The sequence below is a fragment of the Schistosoma haematobium genome, chromosome 1, assembly GCF_000699445.3.
Source record: "Schistosoma haematobium chromosome 1, whole genome shotgun sequence".
In the NCBI taxonomy this organism is placed as follows: domain Eukaryota; kingdom Metazoa; phylum Platyhelminthes; class Trematoda; order Strigeidida; family Schistosomatidae; genus Schistosoma; species Schistosoma haematobium.
This window is the reverse complement of record NC_067196.1, coordinates 7,759,312-7,780,353: the sequence shown is the minus strand read 5'-3', so window position 1 is coordinate 7,780,353 and position 21,042 is coordinate 7,759,312. Positions and strand designations below refer to the sequence as shown.

The following is a 21,042-nucleotide window of genomic DNA, read 5'->3' as shown; positions in this document are numbered from 1 at the left end:
TTTTCAATTTTATGCGTTAACGCTCAACCTCTGAACCTTTCATCTAGCATTCAATGATTTACATGTTCAACTCCAAATGATTCTTACAATTTGATAACTTTTCCCATATTTACAATAAGTTTTGTTTATTTCATTTGTCATTCAACCGAATCAATTCGTTTATTAATTACATAATTTTACTGAGCTTGATTCCAACAACAAACAAAAAAGAAACAAAATGTATCATATATATAAAAGGTAAAATATTGAATTCTCCATTTATTTAACAACAAATACAATCAAATAATAAACTGTATAATAAAATAATTGATCTCATAAATTTATTCAACAATTTAAGATCCAAGATCATATCATACATATTTCTATCATAATAGTAATAAACATCAATAGAATGGAGAGAGAGAGAGAGGGGGTGGAGAGAGAAAAAATCAGTAATAACTCGCCATAAACAAATAACCATATAGGTAACAATAGGATATCAGTTTTGTGTTTAAAAGGCTATAATTTTATTTTATTTTAACACATAGATATTGGTACAAGGAGGCACCAAATATATATATGCCACACAAATCTCAATTGATATGTGTGAGGGCTGTGATACTGCCCGGGTGCCCAAACCGAAACAGATTTAAAAGGATAATTATTTTTAAAAAAAGTGAAACCATTTTATCTTCAAAGAAAAAAAAGCAAGAAGATTGAATCTAATTATACAATCTGTGTACAGAAACCATACAGTCAATTCATTGACAATGAAACAATGAAACAAATAAATAAATAAACAAAATATAAATTTAGAGAATAGAGAATATCTATGTTTAATGTTTAATTACAATCAAATGTGCATACACATATAATAGATGCACTTTTATTATTACTGGAAAGACTTTCATTCTGTCTATTATATAATCCATTGTCATTTCAATATATGTATAAAACGGATTTGCTTTCATCATTACTGAGAAAACTATCATTCTCCTTATTACGTAATCATTCGTCATTTCAACAGTTTCCAAGCGAAAAAAAGCAACAAAAAAAGATCCGAAAAAAAAACACAAACAAACAAAGAAAAAAGGAAAGAAAGCAGGAAAGAAAGAAACTACTCCAAATCATTATCATATTACTCATTAGATAATTCATTATTTTTATATAAATTTATAAAATTAACAAATACATCTTCTAATGTAGACTGTCTTATTGATATATTTTCAATGATATTATGTTTATTTAATTGATCTAATGCATTAAATAATTTCCATAATGGTTTATTATTATCATTATTATTATAATGATATTCTTGTCTTGTTAATAATGGATAACGTAATTGAAAATTAGGTAAATAATTATGTAATAATATTTGTAAATCATTGATATTATTATTATTATTGATATAATTTAATATATTTGATTTAAATTCTAAATCAATATAATAACCTAAACCATATTGTTGTTTTAATTTTAATGGACTACCATGACAACAAATTTTACCTTTAATTAATAAACCAATATGATTACATAATAATTCACATTCTTCCATACAATGTGAACTTAATAATATAGTACAATTTAATTTTATAGCATTTTTTATATTATTCCATAATAAATATTTTCCTTGTGGATCCATACCAGTTGATGGTTCATCTAAAAATATTATTTTTGGATTACCAATAAATGCTATACCACTAGATAATTTACGTTTATTACCACCAGATAATGTATGTATTAAACAATCAGCATATTGTTGTAAACCAATTAATTCAATCATTTTATTGACTTGATTTGTATGATTAAATGTTTGATGATCATGACGATGATGACGATGATGATGATGATGATGATGGTGATGATTGGGATGTCTTAAATAACTATAAAATGTCAATAGTTCACGTGGTGTCATAAATTCACATAAAGCATCTTGTTGTGGACAATAACCAATATTTTCACATGCTTTCTCTTTATTTAATGTTATATCATAACCATTTAAATAAATATTTCCATGTGTTATTGTAGAATGACCAGTTAACATAGAATATGTAGTTGATTTTCCAGCACCATTTACACCAAGTAAACCATAACATTGACCTGGTTGAACAGTGAAATTCAATTGTTCTACTGTTGGTTTCTTTTGAGACCAATAATGTTTACATACTGATTTTACATTGATTGCATATTTTGGTTTTAGAGATGAATCTTCTGTTTTCGTCTTTAATAAAAAGGGGGTAAATGGAACAAAAATAAAATGCACACATGAATAAAATGAACAAATGAAATGGACAGAATTAATTTAGAAATATGAAATATTACATTATTCAAGCCAATGATAATATGTCAACAATGGATGAAACAGTTCACATTTAATAGTTGAATTCATGAGTCGATTAAGGCTAAACCACTATGGAAAACCTGGAAGCACTGGACGGCTGTTTCATCCATCGTTCATCGTCCACGATCCCGCATACCGGACTCGAACTCAGGACCTATTAGTCTCGTGCGTAAACGCTTAACGTCTAGACAGTTGAACTGGTATCCAACAGTGTTAATGTCTAACTTCCATCGATCCATGAATAACAGCGCAACAATTCTTGCATTGTCTGAGGTGGAAAACCGTCACCGCTCTACACGAATTAGGCTCCACTGGTCTCGGCTTTTCACTAAAAATCCAGGAAACTATCTTGGAGCTAGCCACTAGTGAGCACATTATGATTATTTTTAGTATGGAATTGTAGAGATTATTAAGTTAACAATCTCGCATTGCTGAGGAGTCCCATAACAGGGCGAAACGGTCGTTCAGTACTTCCAGGTGTTCAATGGTGATCTAACACCAACAGATTTATGGACTAAGTGAAAAACAACAGAACAATCTCCACAACCATATACTTTAATAAATGTGACTGTACACAGTTGATGTACATCACAAGCAATTTCTGAATATATATTGACCACAAAACCTAGAAGATTTTTGAGTAATGGGAGTTACATTTTATGTAAAACTTTTAATTTTCTTATTTGTTGCACTGTTCAAACTTCAGTTTACAAATAGCACTTTTTCATATATATATATATATATATATATATATATATATATATATATCAGCATGTTTCTAATTTCAGCATTTAAAAATATTTTTTCAGATAGATGAGGTAATAAGATGGTGAATAACTGTCACGGAATGATCTAATAAATAACGAGTTCACCACAGGTCATAACTTCCTATTATGTATACTGAATTCACAACCATAATAAAAGCCTATTACATTAACATTCTGAGAAATAGGTTTATTGAAATCAAACGAAACTCCAGTGTATAATCATATCATGATCAAAATATTCATCATGATGAATTCATTATACATGCAGTAAGAATTTTCAGAAGATTCAACTGCATTGAAGGTTGCCCCCCACACACATTTTTTTGTTTTTTGTTTCACTTCTCTACTGAAGAATACTTGAGATATACATTTTTAAATTAATAGACAGTTAATTATGTGATTTATTCTAATAGAGATTATTATAATGGATCATATGTATTTATTCGATGATTAATGTATATTACATTTATGTAATTGTTTGAAAGTTAGCCAACTGTATATTCAGGTGTGGATGTAAGAAGAAGTATCTTAAATTCGATAAAGAAATTATGATCATGTATTCTAGTAAGATTGTTAAGTTGGGATTCTGATGAAGTGATTTTTTTGGAAGTATAATAAATTAAAACTTATCATTACAATAAATGTAAACTAGAATTTTACTTTAGTATAATTATTTTCATGATACTGATTGTGGTGTATGCTATTGATGTCGATAGATATAAGTAGTCTGTAGCACTAATCAAAGGTGAAATGTCTGAAGGCAGAAGGTTGAAAAGATCGAAAAGAATGAGAACAATAACAGAGAATGATTGATAAGGAAATGAGGGAACAATGAATTCGGAGACAACTGATGGACATTTTGAAAATGAAGTATTTATTGTATGGTTTTTGATTTTACTAAGACATACTGTGATTTTATATTCAAATGACTGTGGTAATCTCCCACTGCTGTTCTCGTTCATCACAATATAACTTAGTATAGGGTGTTTGTATAGATTATTGAATTCGATGAAATAATATAAACGGTAATAATTTTACAGTATAAAAGAGATGGGGTTTCTGTACTCTACGATAATAATGAATTATTAATATGTAGTTTAGATCTATTAATATGAAAATTGTGATTTATAAGTTTCAACGCTTGCTGTAGCCAGCAAATACAGTAAGCTTAACTAACAACCAAATATGTTGACATATTTAAAGTTATTGTAACAGATCGAATTCATATTACGTATGTTGCTTTCAACAAATCATTTCCTTCTAATTGTAATTATCCAGTTAAAGGTTTAGTTTGAGAGAATACTTACAAATCAAGGCGATGAAAGGTATTATCTAAAGAAACATGTCAATCTTAGAAATTAAATAGGAGTAGGGAAAGTAGACAGCTTTGATGAATGCCGTGGAATGCAGTCTATTCAGATAATAGTCTGTCATCAATTTTTATCAGACTTATGGTAGATAGCCTTCGGTAAGAATTCTAGCTGTAATTATTTAATTTCAAGAACCGAATTGCTGAACACTGATGAATTCATTGGTCATAGCATATAAAAATCATCAAATGTTTGATATTACTAGTCATTTCAATATAAATGTGAGCTCAACGAAATAAATCTGGTGATTTTGAGTAGAGTTTAGTTGTCCACTTCTCCGATGGCCTGTTGTTGCATTAGTAGGAGCAGATATCTGTCAATCAGCTACACAGTACAAAAGTAACTAATTACAAATGTCAAATAAATTGACTAGGTTATTGATGAAGTTTTCTGAATTGGTATGTGGTGTATAATACTTATGTCAACACACATAAGTAGTATGCAACACTAATAGGAAGCTAAAACCCTAGCATCAGAAGGTTAAGAAGATCAAGTTGAAAAGAATAGAAAAGGAAATAGAAAGGAATTGTGAATAGAAAGAATCACGCAGAATGGGAAGTACAAATGATGAAAATTTGTGAATGGTGTATTCAATATATGGCTCTCATATGTTACCCAGATACTCTGTAATCACGTATTTAAGTAGATTGGTTGACCTCACCTGTATTCTCGTTTATAACAGATTCAATTCACAACACACAGCTTAAGAAAATATCGAGAGCTTAAGATCATATATCAATGAAGCTGTTAAAATGAGAAATTTTACCATTATCAAAAATAAGACCGAAAACCGGTAGCTTATCATATCTAACCACCAGATAGTTAGATAACAAATAACTGGTAAATATTTCGATTTTAACATTTCTGAAATTCACTCCACAATTTAATTGAGTAAATTTGTATGTTACAACTATTCCAACAAACCTAGCTAATTACAATAGGGCGATACTAATTTATGAACGACCTTTCAGTGACGCTGAAATCACCTTGAGAATGGACGCCTACTGATGAGAGTTATAAACCAGTTAGAATTATGACTTACAGTTGATAGTTAGGGTTAAAAATTAGATTTAGGGTTTTCATCACGAACTGACATCACTTATAGTGCCAAAACTCTATTTAGCCAAATATATGAATGGATTTCGCGCCAAATTACATGACACATTATCTTATATCTGATTAGTTTGTCCATAAATTATAGTCGCGTTTACATTAACTGTGATAGATTGTAAAGCGAATTTTTCTATCAACTTGTTTGTTTGTTCTTTTTTTCATGAAACCTAACTGTAAATCTCTTACCAGTACAAGCTGAAAGCCATGAACCCGGTATAAAAGTGTATTTAATCTAAGTAACAAAATTATTGAAGCTAATAACCTGAAATAAAGTTATTCAAATTCTAACAGGAATCTTACACAATAGAAAATTGGAAATAAACGAAAGTAAAAATAAAGTCCACGTAAGTTTAGCATAAAGGAATCTTAAAATTTTTTCCTTATTAACTATATAGACTGATGATATGCTATACTCTAGCTAATATGTTTACAATGTATGTTTTTGACATTTTCTTTATATTGTAGTGATTTAATTAAATAGGTAAATAAAGAAACTTTTATAGTTGAAATTCATGAATCAGTCAAAGCTAGACCACCATGGAAAACCTGGAATTACTGGACTCCTCAGCTGTACACATCTACGATCTCGCTCGCGAAATTGAAACTCAGAATATTTTTTTATTTCGTGAGCGGACGCTTAAACTCTAGACCACTGAGCAGGCATCCAGTGGTGTTAATATCTAACTTCAACAAATCCACGAAATTGCTCCACCGTCCACTAATGTCTTCAGTTAGTTACTATGTCACAACAGACCTGGTTGAACTCGATTGGTTACTGCTTATCACTAGAACTCCAGGAAATATCTCTTGAAGCCAGTTAGTAGTGAACACATGATAATTATTATCAGAAGGGGATTTCAGTAATTTAACAGTTGAATTAATTAGTCAATTAAAGCTAGACCATCATGAAAAACCTGGAAGCACTGGACGGCCTCTTCGTTCTGGTATGAGACTTCTCAGCAGTGGGCATCGACGACCCCACTGACGGGATTCGAACCTAGGACCGAGGAACGTTTACTAAAGAACATACTACCATGATTTAAATTCATTTAATGTGTACATGAAAATCAAAGACGGAATTATTTGCATAACAACATGTAATACACACACACAACTCACTTGTATATTTGATTCTAGATCTGTATAATGTATACCGACATATGAATTCAATAAACGATTCCATGTCAATTTATTTCTTTTCCAATGTATTATTTGTATGATATAAAATTGTTTTTCCAATAATAATACAATTATAAATAATGATAATGAATGTAATAATAAACATCCCATATCAATTTTTAATAAATTCCATAATGAATTATTATTTTTATATGGTATATTAAGTTTATTAAAAAAATCTCTTAATGTTATTGTAAAAAAACTACCACTTAAACAATAATGCGGTGATATACGTAACCACATATTGACAAATTGAGTTGTTCTTGTTGATGATGTTGTTGTTGTTGTTATTTGATAATTTACATTATCAAGTGTAAGTATTTCAAGAAAGAAACGTACAAATGTTGTCACTGCACCAATGACTAAATTTAAACCACATATTAATACAAATGCTGTACTAGATGATTTAAATAAAAAACTTGCCAAATAAATTAATGAAACCATAGCTAAACCATATAAATATATTGTTAATATAAATGGATAAATTGTATCTGATTGAATATAAGCTGAATTACCATGTATAATTATTATTATTATACATAATGTTGATGAAAATAAATAAGTAATATAATCATTAATATAATTGATTGACCAATAGATTGATGGTAATAAACCAGATAATATTTGTAAATGTTTTGAATTATTATTACGTTCATATACAGGTAAACTAATAAAACTAGCTGGTATAAATGATAATGCTAATATAAGAAATAATGATAATAAATAATCAGCTTTAATATCATCATTTATTTTACTATTTTCAAATAAATCTGGATATGGTAATGGATGGCTAGTGATAATAATTCCAGAATTTGTTGGATATATTATATTATTATCAGTATAATGATTAATAATTCTATCATTATATTGTTTATTGAATTTCATTAATCCATTAGATAATAACATACGATATTGTAAATTTTGTAATAAATTTAAATAAGCTACTGATGATAAATAACCACGATTATCATACCATAAACGTATTATATTTTTTGGTGGTAAAATAAATTTTAAATCCATTAAAAATTGTTTCCAATCATTAGATTGATTTAATTTCATTGAATAATTATTTAATTTATTAAATAAATTATAAATGATTTCATTTAATTCATAATATTTATTTGTTTTAAATTCAATACCACCAAACATAATATTATATAATAAATTTGTATTATTCATTAAATAATCCGATATATCAATACTACTTAGATTAAGTAGTATATCACCAGTAGCTAATGGATAACAAGGAAATTTATGTTGTAATGAATATTTTTCACAATTTTTTATTAAATCGTTTTTATTTATTATAAATTGATCATTTGTTTGAATTAAACAATTGGAATTAATATTTGGTTGAAATGTATGTAATTTTGATGAAATACAACCAATACCAGTTAAACTTAATGGATTATTTAATAATTTTAAATAAGATTGAAATGAATCTAATTCATGATATGTATTATGTGTATAGAAATGTAATAATTCATTAGAAATATGTGCATTTTTCATAATCCAATGATTAATATCCAATGGTGGTTGTATATTATTATTTGGTTTAAAATATTCTAAAAATCCTATCCCAGTTAATACTAATAAACATGGAAAGATAAATTCAATAATCCATGATAATTTATTACGTTTTAAATAAATATAACGTTTATAAAACATTGCTTTTATCATATTTAAAAGAGATGGTTTCCTTCTTAAATGATTACGATATTGACTAGGTGGATATTGTTTTTGATAATTATTATTCATTAAACTAATCTGTTCTAGATTTGATTTATGATTGATTTCAATATTACCATTATATTCATCATCATAATTTTCTATATATTCATAATCATTTGAATTGTTTATAGTTGTTTGTATATCACCAGTAATTGAAAGAAATACTTCTTCTAATGAAGAATTAGCAATTTCATAATGTTTTATTCGATATAATTGACGAAATTCATCATTATCTAATTGTTGAAATAAATTTGTAAATTTTCCAGTTAATGCATCACAAGTTGGTAAATGAATAATTAATTTATTTGCATTATGACTCAATATACGAGCATCATTAACATGTATTTGTATAGCTTTTAATAATTCTGTGAAACTGTTGTTGTTTCCAGAAGAATTATTTGTATTTAATGGATCCATTTCTAATGATAAGTGATATCCTGAACCAAAAGCTGATTTTAATGATAAACTAGAACCAGAACAAAGTACTTTACCTTCAGAAATAATGGAAATTTGATCAGCTAATAAATCAGTTTCATACATATGATGTGAACTTAAAATGATTGTACGTCCTTTACGTAACGATTTTAATAAATCCCAAACAGCACGTCGTGAAAATGGATCTAATGAAGCTGTTGGTTCATCAAGTACTATTACAGATGAATTGCCTAAAAAGGCTAAAAATAATGATAGTTTTCTTCGTTGACCACCAGAAAGTTTAGACGTTTGTTCGTTGCGTTTATCAGTTAATCCAAGTTTCTGTAGATAATCATCCAATTTTTGATTGATACTTACACGACTCATTCCTTTTAATGTACCAAATAAATGAATATGTTCAGCAACTGTTAATGAATTATATAAAATATCGTATTGAGGACAATATCCTAACATTTTACGTAAAATATCTAAACGTTTATTGGTCACTTCTCCATGCATAATTATTTTACCTTGTGTAGGTTTAAGTATTCCAACTAGAATAGAAAGTAGAGTAGTTTTACCAGCTCCATTACGTCCTAATATCACAGTAATTTGATCTTCATAAAAATTCATATTGATATTACATAATGCTGCACGTTTTGATGATTGATATATTTTAGATAAATTATCAATAATTACAGATGGTGATATCATAATTGAATGAGAATGATCATTATTCATTGATGTCATAATAGTAGAATTGATTAAACTTTGTCTTTCTGTTTGAAATGAATTCATTAATAATTGTGAAGTATTCATAGATAGATCTAATTGATTACCACTGCTTACTTTACGTTTTTTTCGTTTTTTAACATTATTCATTGATGTTGAATGATTTATGATACAATTTGATTGAAATTTTTGTCTAACTATTACATAACATTTAATTATAAATGGTATACCCCAAAATGTTAATAAACTTAATAGAATTATTCCAATCCATAAAAATATCATTGAACTACCTAATGATAATATACTATTAGAATTATTTGTTTCCCATATATTTGACCATTGTGCACCTGTACCTTTTGATTCTAAACGATTTATAAATATCCAACATAATGAATAACTAACTTGTGGTATAAAACAAAATGGTATTAATGATATATCATTAGGTAATTCATTATATCTTAATAATACAGATGCTGGCATAAATAATAAAAAATATATTATACCAGATAATATTGATGCAATTGTTGATTTAACATTTAATAATGTAAATATAATACAATAAAATAAACATGATATAATATAATTCATTATTATAAAATAGATTAATATTATATTACTTAATGGTAATATATTACCATATTTTAATATAATTACAATGAATAATGATAATATAGACATTAATATAAATGATATAGTTATCCATGCTAACCAATTCATATAGATTTTAATATTAAATATAAGTAAATAATCAATTAATCGATTTTCTTTTTCATCTATCATATATTTAACAGTTAATATAATTGATAATATCCAATTTAATATCATTAATTGTGGTAATAAAAATATAATATTTTTTAATAATGGATCAAAATTATATGTTGTAGTAGGAAACATTTTCATTTCTATACCAATATTATTCATAAATTGATTATATATATTAGTTATATTAAATTTTATTGATGTCATATAAATAAATGATTGAATTAATTGTTCTTGTATATCTATAAAACCACTTGTAAAATATTTCATTTGAGTTTGTGGATCACGTTTTGGCATTTTTATATGATATTTTGATGTAAATTTATAATTTTTTGTTTCATATATATATAATGGATTATTACGTAATGTTATTGATAAAATATTAGGATAATTTATTAATTTTTTATAAATATCATCATTATTATCATTATCATTTATTGATTGATTATAAATAGTATGATTTAAATAACCTGGTAATTGATTAAATATAATTCCAATTGGTGATGATAATAAATTATTTTGTTGTTTCATTAAATAATTATGAAATTGATTATAATTATTAAATGGAATAAATTTTTTATCGATCTGCAAACAATTAGTTAATAAATCATTAAATAAATTCATAAAAAAATCAATAATATTTAATAATAATTTCCAATTTAATTGATTATTATTATTATATTGATTATTATGATAATTATGTTGGATAAAATAATCATAAAAATAATGACATAATTTTTGTATTTCATTTGGAATAATACCAAATTTATTATCTTTACAATATTTTAATTGATTTTTAATTTGTATTAAATTGGTTTGATTATTATTATTATTCTTATTATTATTATTAAAATCAATACTTAATAACCATGGACGTAATTCATTAAAATATAAATGAATTAATTGACGAATATTACGTAATATACGTGTATATATACCCATATTATAAATAATTTCATCTGTAAATTGATTTGATGGATAATATGCTATATTACCAAATAAAAAATAACGTAAACGACCCATTGTTATAAAAAATGGTTTTGAATTTAATAAATGTTTAATGATTGGACATAGATTAAGATTTGGTAATGATTTTTCAGGTAGCATTTTTTCTAATGTTGTTATATCAAATAGATCATTAAATTGAGATATTAAATGATCAATTATAGGTATATTGTTAGATGATTTTGAAGCACCCTGTTCCATATTCATTTGGTTTAGTTCAATGAAAAGTCGACCTAAATCATTTTCATTCGCTGGTGAACCACAAATTAATTGTGACATATATTCCAATGATTGTATACTAGAACTATTTTTAAATACTAAAAGATAATCATTTATCCATAATCGTAGATTATTAGCAGAAGTTTGTAGACGAGTTAACTTTAAGCCAAGTGATATCCAATCAATGAATTGTTCTGTTCCAAATGTAGCTGGCTCACTTAACCTACAAATAAAATAAAATAAAGAAACCATGATTTGCTTAAGAATGTAAAACTGGTTATCTCTGTACAAAATGATTGATTGTAGCATAAAAATTCGAATTACATCATCAGTACCATACATAACACCAATATTTCTAAGTCAGTCCATGATTCGGTTTGATTATCATAGAATAAAAAAACATCATCCATTTCATTCCAGTTAATTTGAATTTTATTAGTAACAAAGAAGCTAAATATGACTGAAATTATAAGGAGTTACTGATTGCTAGTTATCGTTTGGGTTATTACAAAGGTTGGCTACGAATCGGTAAACATGAATACATGATAACCGAATAAAGATATGGGAGTAAATTTATACTTGTTGAAGTACTTAAACAATATAACACATTGGTGGTAATTTAAACAGTATAGCATTTTTAATAATGATATGGGTGAGGTCATCCTTAACTCTCTCCAACATGTTACAAGATCATATCCACAAATGCTAATTCTGCATTACAATTAATGTTTCAGCGATCATAAACGAAAGATAAGTTGAATAATACTATCAATATAGTAACTAAATACTTATCCAAATAAAGCTGTTCCATATATGACATTTGGTGGGGAATCTCATTAAACGACAGGCCATTTTTGTAATTTTTTTCATCCCTTTTGAAAAAATTTTTCATCCCACTTTCCAAGTGATATCATTCCGTTACGACCGATTAAACAACTAGTTTTATATTCGTTATAGTTTGTCAGTTATTTCTTAAAATTCTTATAAAATGTCAGTACTTGTCGACAGAGTACAATTTCTTCGAATTATAGACGATATGAACGTACAAATTACGAGCTCTGTCATTTCTCACGTTGTCACAGAAACGGAGGACACATTATTGAATACATTGTATCTTGTTACGTTACGATCACTTGAAGCGTTAAAGAGAGCCATCAGAACTTATGAAAGAGCTACGTACTGCCATTATGCGATGAGAGATCGGAAGTCGTACATTAAATTTGTACGTTGGAGAAACGGCCGTAGAACACCAAGTAGTTCCTCACAGCCGATTAGACGAAGGAGATAATTTGATTAGTGTTATTATATTTTTCATGAAGGACTTCCATTAACACTCAATGTCCGGCCTTCATTTTTGTAGGTTTATTGAGGGTTACTGGACTGTTGTTTGTTGGAATGTGCATCACAATCATGATTGCGATTTCCTGAGGTACGATAGTAACTATTGGATATGCAGGTCAACGGAGGCTGAATTTAAAAGAGTGGGCCAGGCAAGCGTCAAAAAGTCGTTACATTCGTTTGTAATACCCATGTCCGAAGAATAATGTGGTGTAGTGTATAAAAATGTGTGTCAAGTTGTTTACGGTAGAGTGCCTCAAACACCGTTTCAGATAGAGGCTTCTACTCCCGCAGATGTTACAATGCTGTTGATCCAACAGACGGCACTTACCACCTAGGAAACATACGTCGGTTTGGATGCTACGTTTAGTAATGACAAAGAGGAAATTGTTTCAGGTGTTCATTGCTGCTAAATTTACTGGTAGAAATGTATTTTTACTGTCTAATGTAAATATACACAAATTAATAGTAACACACTGAAAATAGTAAATGTGATAAAGTTATTTTCTTATGAAATGAAATAGAAAGGATTAATAAAACTATTCCGAATGTAATAACAAAAAAAATATAAAAGTAGAAAAGTGTATAACAAAAAGGAGTATAAACGAAAGGATAGGAGATTAAGAGATCAACAAGTTATAGATGATTAACAATGATCAACGATTGATTGATTTGATCAGGACATGGAGTTTGAGCAATACAATTATAAATTGAAGAGATAGCAATCTTTTAGTATGAAAAATTAAAACAATCTAATATTTTACAACAGTATTTAATCAACATACAAATAAATTGAGTTGAAATCCATTGACTATAGATCTGTTTCGTAGTTCTTGTTGGTAATTGTTTCATAGGTCTCAAAATGATTAAATTTATTGATCAAAGTTATGATCAACTAAATTTGTTTTGAATTGAATATCTAAACTAGTTAACAAGCAATCTATAAATGTTTAAGCTAATTTTGAACACAAGGTAAATTAGCACGATTTGAATTGAAACGAAAAAATATTATTCTAGTATTTATCAGTCCTATGATTCTGAAAATTTAAACAAAGTCTTGTTTTTAATCATTTACTCCAATAAACTAAATGAAATACTTATATATTTAATTAGAGTTAACGGAATACAATTAATGTAGCAATAGTGTTTAACACTGATCATTTCATGATCTCAATCAAAACTCGACATTCTCCACAAATCGGTACTGATAGTTCATAATGTATGTTCGATGATTATCATCTTGTTTATTTATTGTTGGATCACCTTTTTTCACATTCCTAAGTTTTTTTTATGAAATCGCATAAACTATACATACTACAAGAATACTATGGGTAGCTTTTTTTAAAAGTGGATACAAAAGTGTAGTTTTACAATATATATTCTGTTCCACTGAATAATGTTTTTACACACATATCTCTAGTTAATGAAATAAATGATTTCGTAACATTTATATATAACAGGGTTAACATTAGAAAATAAAATTGAATTCTTAAGTCAATTGAAGGTAAACCACCATATTAGAATGAAATGACCGTCCAGTGCTTTCATGTTTACCATAGTGGTCTAGCTTCAATTGACTCATGAATTCAGTTATCAAATTACTACAATCTCCACAAAATCGCTATCTGATTAGAAAATAGAATCATTAAATTAATACAAAATTTGGTTTATGGTTAAATGTTGCATGAAATGACTTCTTTTTGCAAATTAGGTTTATCGAAAGCAAGATTTACCCCATCAAATACTAAATATACACAGTTTATTATTTATCACCATAACTAAAATATAATCAATCAATCATGTGTAACATAGAATCTGTGTTCATCAGTTCAAGTTAATACACAACATTAACATAGAGACAGATCCCAGAGTAGTAGAAGAAGTAACAATATTAGTACCCGAAAAAAAGTATCGAAAGAGAAAAAGTATAATCTGGTTTTGAAACTAAAGATTTAAAGGAAAACAAAGTATAAATACATCTATGTCTTTGTAAACGATGCTGAGTCATTTCCTTCAATATTTCAAATCACTGATTATAATAATCACTCAAACACCAATTAAGTAGTTTGCACGTATATTAATTTACATTATGTTTATAATATTGAGCCACATTGATAAACATAGTTAGCCATACAAAATGTTATTATCCTTATTTAATGTTTCTTTCATAAATGGTCAAATGAAATAGTTAAGTAACTTGAAATTGTTCATTGAATAGTAAGATCAGTTCTTATGTACATCATGTGAGTCAATCCATCAGAAATTCAATACATATACCATAAATGAAACATTAAATGATTTGAAACAAGTGTATATTAAATGTAAATTGTCTTATTTCTTATATTAACACAGATAGGTGTGAAAAACAAATACTTATAATGTTTTTGAAACTATAAAATGAAGCATATGTCAACTAAAACAAATGAGATTGAAAAATTTTTTAAAAAAAAGTATGTAATCATATTCTAGTTATAAACAATCAAAAGATTAATAATGAATATGTCTTATCATTGAAGTGATCAACTTTGAAATACCCCATAAAGCATTTAAAATCACAGATTACTACATGTAACACAGAAATGACTTGAAAATGACCTTAATTGTCAAGTGAAAGAAATTCAAGACCCATAAAGTATCTATTTATTTTATTTATTTGTTCATATGGACATTGGTACATGAAAGCACAAAATGCATATGCGCCACACTGTAACAATGATGCCATTAGTAGTTATCAGTGATTTGTGCGAGGGCTGTGATATTGCTCGGGTGGCCAAATCGAGGCAGGTGGTTTTCTTAGGGGAGCCACTACCCAAGCATTTGACCTGAGGATCTAATCTGTAAGGCAGTAGAGCAACGTTAGGAGATGAAGACCCATGGTAGTTGGTGACTAACAATAGGTTCATATGTTATTTGGTCCCTCAGAATCCTGAAACCAATTCGAACCGTCGGTTTGGAATCAGAGTTTTTTAACTCCACTAGGTGGATTCTTCATATTCACCAACTCGGTTGAAGTACCGGACATCCGCCTTTCATCCTCTCAATTTCGTAAACAATACCCTCGCCACGACAATAGCAGTGGGTAGGACTTCCGTGACAGTGGCTGTATATGTGTGGCCATATGAGGACACTTAGTGAGGGAGAGAGGAATTTACCCATCGTCGGTCGTAGTACGGCATTTGGTGGCCACACAACTTATCAGTAATAATAGATTCTTTATGGACAAGTCATTTATGTAAACCAGTCAATGGTAATAGTATCAGAGGAAATAGTTTAATGAATACAAACTAAATTGGCCTTTATATTTTGTTGGTCTTTTCTGAAAATCAATTATAGTGTATAAAACATAGGCTAAAATTAGGCAACATTATAGGTTGGAAGAGGGAATTAAACCTACAAAACTGTTATATAATTAAAGCTGGAATAACCCAGAGTTCATGAACATAAAGTGAAATTGATATAATCAAACTATTGCATAATTGACCTTGTCAAGGAAAAAGCTAAATCAATATTCATATTTTTGCAGTTAGATATATGAAAACTGGTAACAGTAGCCTCATCCTCAATCATATAATTACTGACAAACACGAACATTTCGATAGTTTCAAACGAATAACCATCAAAGATGAGTGCAAAAAAACATTACTGCAAACTTTTTATAAGCTGTTTTAATAATGGTTGTTGGTCAGTTGATACTTGTACAACTTTCTATGTATTCATCCAAGTAAACGAAATCGTTTCATTAAAGATGCAAAACGATAATTCATAAGATTAAAATGATATCAACGAGTAGTTATCAACCAAACACACATTTTTCAAAAACAATTATGTTTCAATTAAACAATTAACACTACAATACTTCTCATCTGTAATTGTTTAAAATAATCTAATTCGTAGCAGAACTCATTTTCAGATGTACCCAAACTTCAATCAAATGATGCATGATGGCCAATAAATAACTGTCAGATGAATTTACTTAGGCAGAACAATTTCGACCAAGGTTTTTAGTAGGATACATGATTTAGTAAGCTAGAAACAAATGTCTGGAATGAAACACGTTCCTCAAACAGACAGGAAATGGGATTCATTCTTCGTTCATCATGATAAAAATACAGTATGTATTAAATAAGGCTCACAGTGTAATTCTCTTCAGCTATATGAACATGTACCCCTTCTTTCATGTTCACACATGGGGTCAAAACCCAGTGCCTTTCACCTCAAAAGCGAAATTCCTTATCTACTGAGGTATTGTGTCCAGTAGCCAAAAACAAAAGCTGCTAGGTTAGAGTTCTGATGTCAACATCAAACATGGAGTGAAGGTACATTTTGATAAAGAGTCCGAAATAGGATAAAACGCGCGCTCTGGATTCTAGTCTTCAACAGATCTCATCTACTTTGTAAAAACTTGTGATATAATGGTAATATTGAGGTAACATGTACACATACTAATTTACAGTGATCAAAATTCAGTCAAAAATACCAATAACGGTATAACGTAAAACGTTATAAATTAGATTATTGACGGAAGCAACTTATTTATGCTAATCCAATGGGCCGTAAAATCTAATTTCCGGTGTTTTGTAACTTGGTGTTAGCCGTATATGTTAACTTTTGAGTCAAGATCATGAATATAGGAAAAGAGAATGAAACAAAAAATCGGCAGGAAATTATTTTTAGTGATTTCTGTTGTCAAATAATATTAATTTATGAAGATTAAAAGTGTTAGACTTTGGTAAAATTCGCAATTTCACAATATTTGTTTAAGATATTAGATTGGTGATTTATCTATAAAACTGTAGTTTGTTTTGATCTACTTTGAATAAGTAATCAAAACTATGAACAAAATCGATCATGTACTGATCATTTGCCCAATAATGTTCATAACTTGATTTTATTTATTGTAGGTATGTGAATCCTTAAGAGTAGAAGTTCATAATATTAATCAGTTTCTCATGATAACTTAAATCCAATTGCTAAAAATTGTGTAGCTGAATAATTAAGAAACAGCTACTGTTACTACAGTTGATGTTAAATTGACCTAATCTAAAAATTATTGGTAAAAGATCAAGATAAGAAACTCTTGTCTAATGTATTGTCTATTAATGGAATACATGGATCTACAAGTGAAAAATGATGAGTTCGATGCAAGATGGATACAAAGTAAGAAAATTATCAATGGTTAATTGAAAATACAGTGTTTATGGATTGTCTGTCACTGGTCTATTTATGAATATATATATCATGCTCACTTCGGTTATTAACTGCAAAATAAAACTGCATTCTGAAGAATGAGATATTGTAATTTATTAAAAATACGTTTATGTAAAACAGTATGCTTCTATCACATAAAATTTAGTTTAAATGGTTTTGATATTACATAAATATCAAATCATAGATTCATCTTATCAATAAAGCATTTTGCATTGTGAGGTGTTCTTTATAGGCCATTAACCTAAAGTATGATATGCTTGTAAATTATTTGCTAAATGTTTAACTACATATGATGATCAGTCTTTGGAAGTTTTGTTAGCCTAAAATATTCCGCGTTCATGCAGCTTACTGAAATGTAAATATGTAGGATTTTGTTAAACTTCATTCATTTATTAAAAAAACAACACTGAACTAATGTTACTATCATAAGATAAAGTTAATCCTTGTACTAGTTACAAAACTAAGTGTATCTCGATTCCTATAAACACTTTTATCCAACCATATAAGTTGTGTATAAGCTGAAAAAACTATACCAGGTTTAGACTGATAACTTTGTAACCAATAAATCAAGCACGCAACCATAGCCTAAAATTTTGAACTAACCCAAAAATTAGGCAAGAAATATTTGGTGACTACATCTTGATTTCTTTTTAAATACCGGCAGTTTTTTTTTATTTTAAAATGTAAAAAACCGTATCTAAAGCCTTACATAAAAAATTTATAAGTGGCGAAGAAATCAATGTCAAATCCTGATAGGTTTCCAATATCATTATTACATTAGTACTGAAAAACTACTTAAGTTCGGTGAGTGTAGTATTTCGAAATTTATTGCTGAACATCTAATCAGAAACTTTTACCTTTTCGGCTACAGTGGATGAATTAATTAGTTAAAAAGGGTGCTAAAACTGTATTTTGTAAATTATGTAGGAGTTTCACACGAACGAAATATTTGTTCAAAATGTAATTATAAAACTCATGAGGTCCTCATGACCAGTTATCGAAGTATGTTAGGAACAAATTGATGGCAGTAAACGAATGAGGTCGTCTGTTTAGACTAAAGAGAAGTGATAATGCCATTATTTGGTCTATTAGACAGTGGAAAGATCTGAAACGTCAAACGTCTTGAATGCATAATTGGGTAATAAGTGTCTAATCTAATGAACTGCACACTGATTCAACCAACATGGATAATATAATGTAGTCAAAGGGTAACTTACTAAACGTTTGGGAATGCTCTCTGGATTCTAAAGTTTATGAAGTAGTGGAAACCGTTGGTTAGAAAACTTAAGTTACATTTCTCAAAGTGGATTTATATTATAAATTCAGTTGCTTTTTATCTCTATTTACAGAAAAATATACTAACATAAATCCACGTGTTTATTTCTTACGGATATCATTTCGTCTTACTTCGAAGTACAATGAAATTTTAAAGAATTTTATTGAGCTAAATTTTACTTCTGGTTCCATGACGTTATGAAATTCGACAGCATAAGAATTAATTTGATGACGGGCTTCTTAACGAGGTGGTCATATACATAAAATGCGGTCTTAAAAATAAATTCTAACATAGATATAAACCACAGTCCTATGATAACACCCTGACAAAAATGAATTACAAGTTAGGAGAATAGTTCATGTCGAAAAAGATCTAAGTATGTTAACATCCGTAATTGTTTGTCGCTGAGTTAATTTTTACAAACAAGTAAACCAATAAAAATTATTTAACGTTCTTCGCAGGTTGTAGTGGCATTGAACCCAGACCAAACAACCTTTGAAACCGAGCATATATTTACTGAAACGACTTATATTCCACAATTGACACGAAGAGGAAGTTAACTACGGAGAATGCGGTAACATTAATTCAATTCATCGGATCGCATGGCTCATCCATGCAGGTGTGGTCATTCTTGTGTAACTTGTCTCTTTTATTCATAATAAATATATTGTTTTATCTCCAGCGTAAATGTGTTCTCCATCATATATTGGTGATGATTACGATAGGACGAATCAGTGTATACGATGATCCACGTAAGATCTTATAGATTAGATAGTCACACCATGAGAAATCTACAATTTTAGGATTAGATCTATTATTAGAGCAGTGCTAAAAACTAAGTAGACCATAATTCTGCAAGGTAATTAATCATGATACAACAAATTATTTATTTGGCGAATTGGACTTTTCGGGATAGTCTCAGTAGAAGTAAAAACACAACGTATAAAGTTCAGCTTCATCATCCACTAAGATTCGTTACTAAAGATTGCTTAACAAACAGGATAATTATGGGGTTCATATATTGATTAGGAATGACTTCGCATAATAACTGATGTACACCGATGGCGCACAACATAAAATTCGATAGTTGATAATTATTCTTGGTGACTGGATAATGTCTTTTGTATAACTAAGATATGAACATCTGTTGAGATCACTAAGTAAACAAATGAGTAGATCGTCCAAGAAAGGTGAGTAAATCAATGCCATCCTTTGACCAGAACTAATTAAATCATGAAACACAACTGTTGTCAGTTAAACATTTAAAGAGAGTATTGTCTGGTCAATCTAACTTACTTGGTTTTAACCGTATTTACATGGTTTCATAAATTGATTGAACGATCTGTTTCAGCGAAGAAATAGAAGTAAAGTAAAAATGCATTTAACGGCGGCTAAATGATGTCCCTACTATGTTATCTAACAAGGTTTTTAGCTTGTCTGACAGAGGACAAAATCAACAACGCATCATGTTAATGATTTAAAATCAGCTGCAACTTTCTACCCTGTTTAAACCCCTTCCCTATCATAAAACAAGAAATAATGTTAAGTACCAGAAAAATCTGACGAAAGAAGATAAATAGCGTCTCAATTTAAAAAGATAAGAAATTATAC

General features: G+C 28.4%; 1 protein-coding gene across 1 annotated transcript; it reads right to left on the bottom strand.

Annotated features, from left to right (window-relative positions):
• Positions 1-244: 244 nt before the first annotated feature.
• On the bottom strand, positions 245-20,474 carry MS3_00001709 (uncharacterized protein; the record flags this gene model as incomplete). The annotated part of the gene is made up of 8 exons (XM_035731058.2): positions 245-2,200; positions 6,690-7,195; positions 7,505-10,330; positions 10,640-11,832; positions 13,609-13,673; positions 14,550-14,572; positions 15,950-16,138; positions 20,468-20,474. 8 exons carry the CDS (start codon positions 20,472-20,474, stop codon positions 1,118-1,120), a joined length of 5,892 nt encoding a protein of 1,963 aa, XP_035588781.1. The 3' UTR covers positions 245-1,117.
• Between the last annotated feature and the right edge of the window lie 568 nt (positions 20,475-21,042).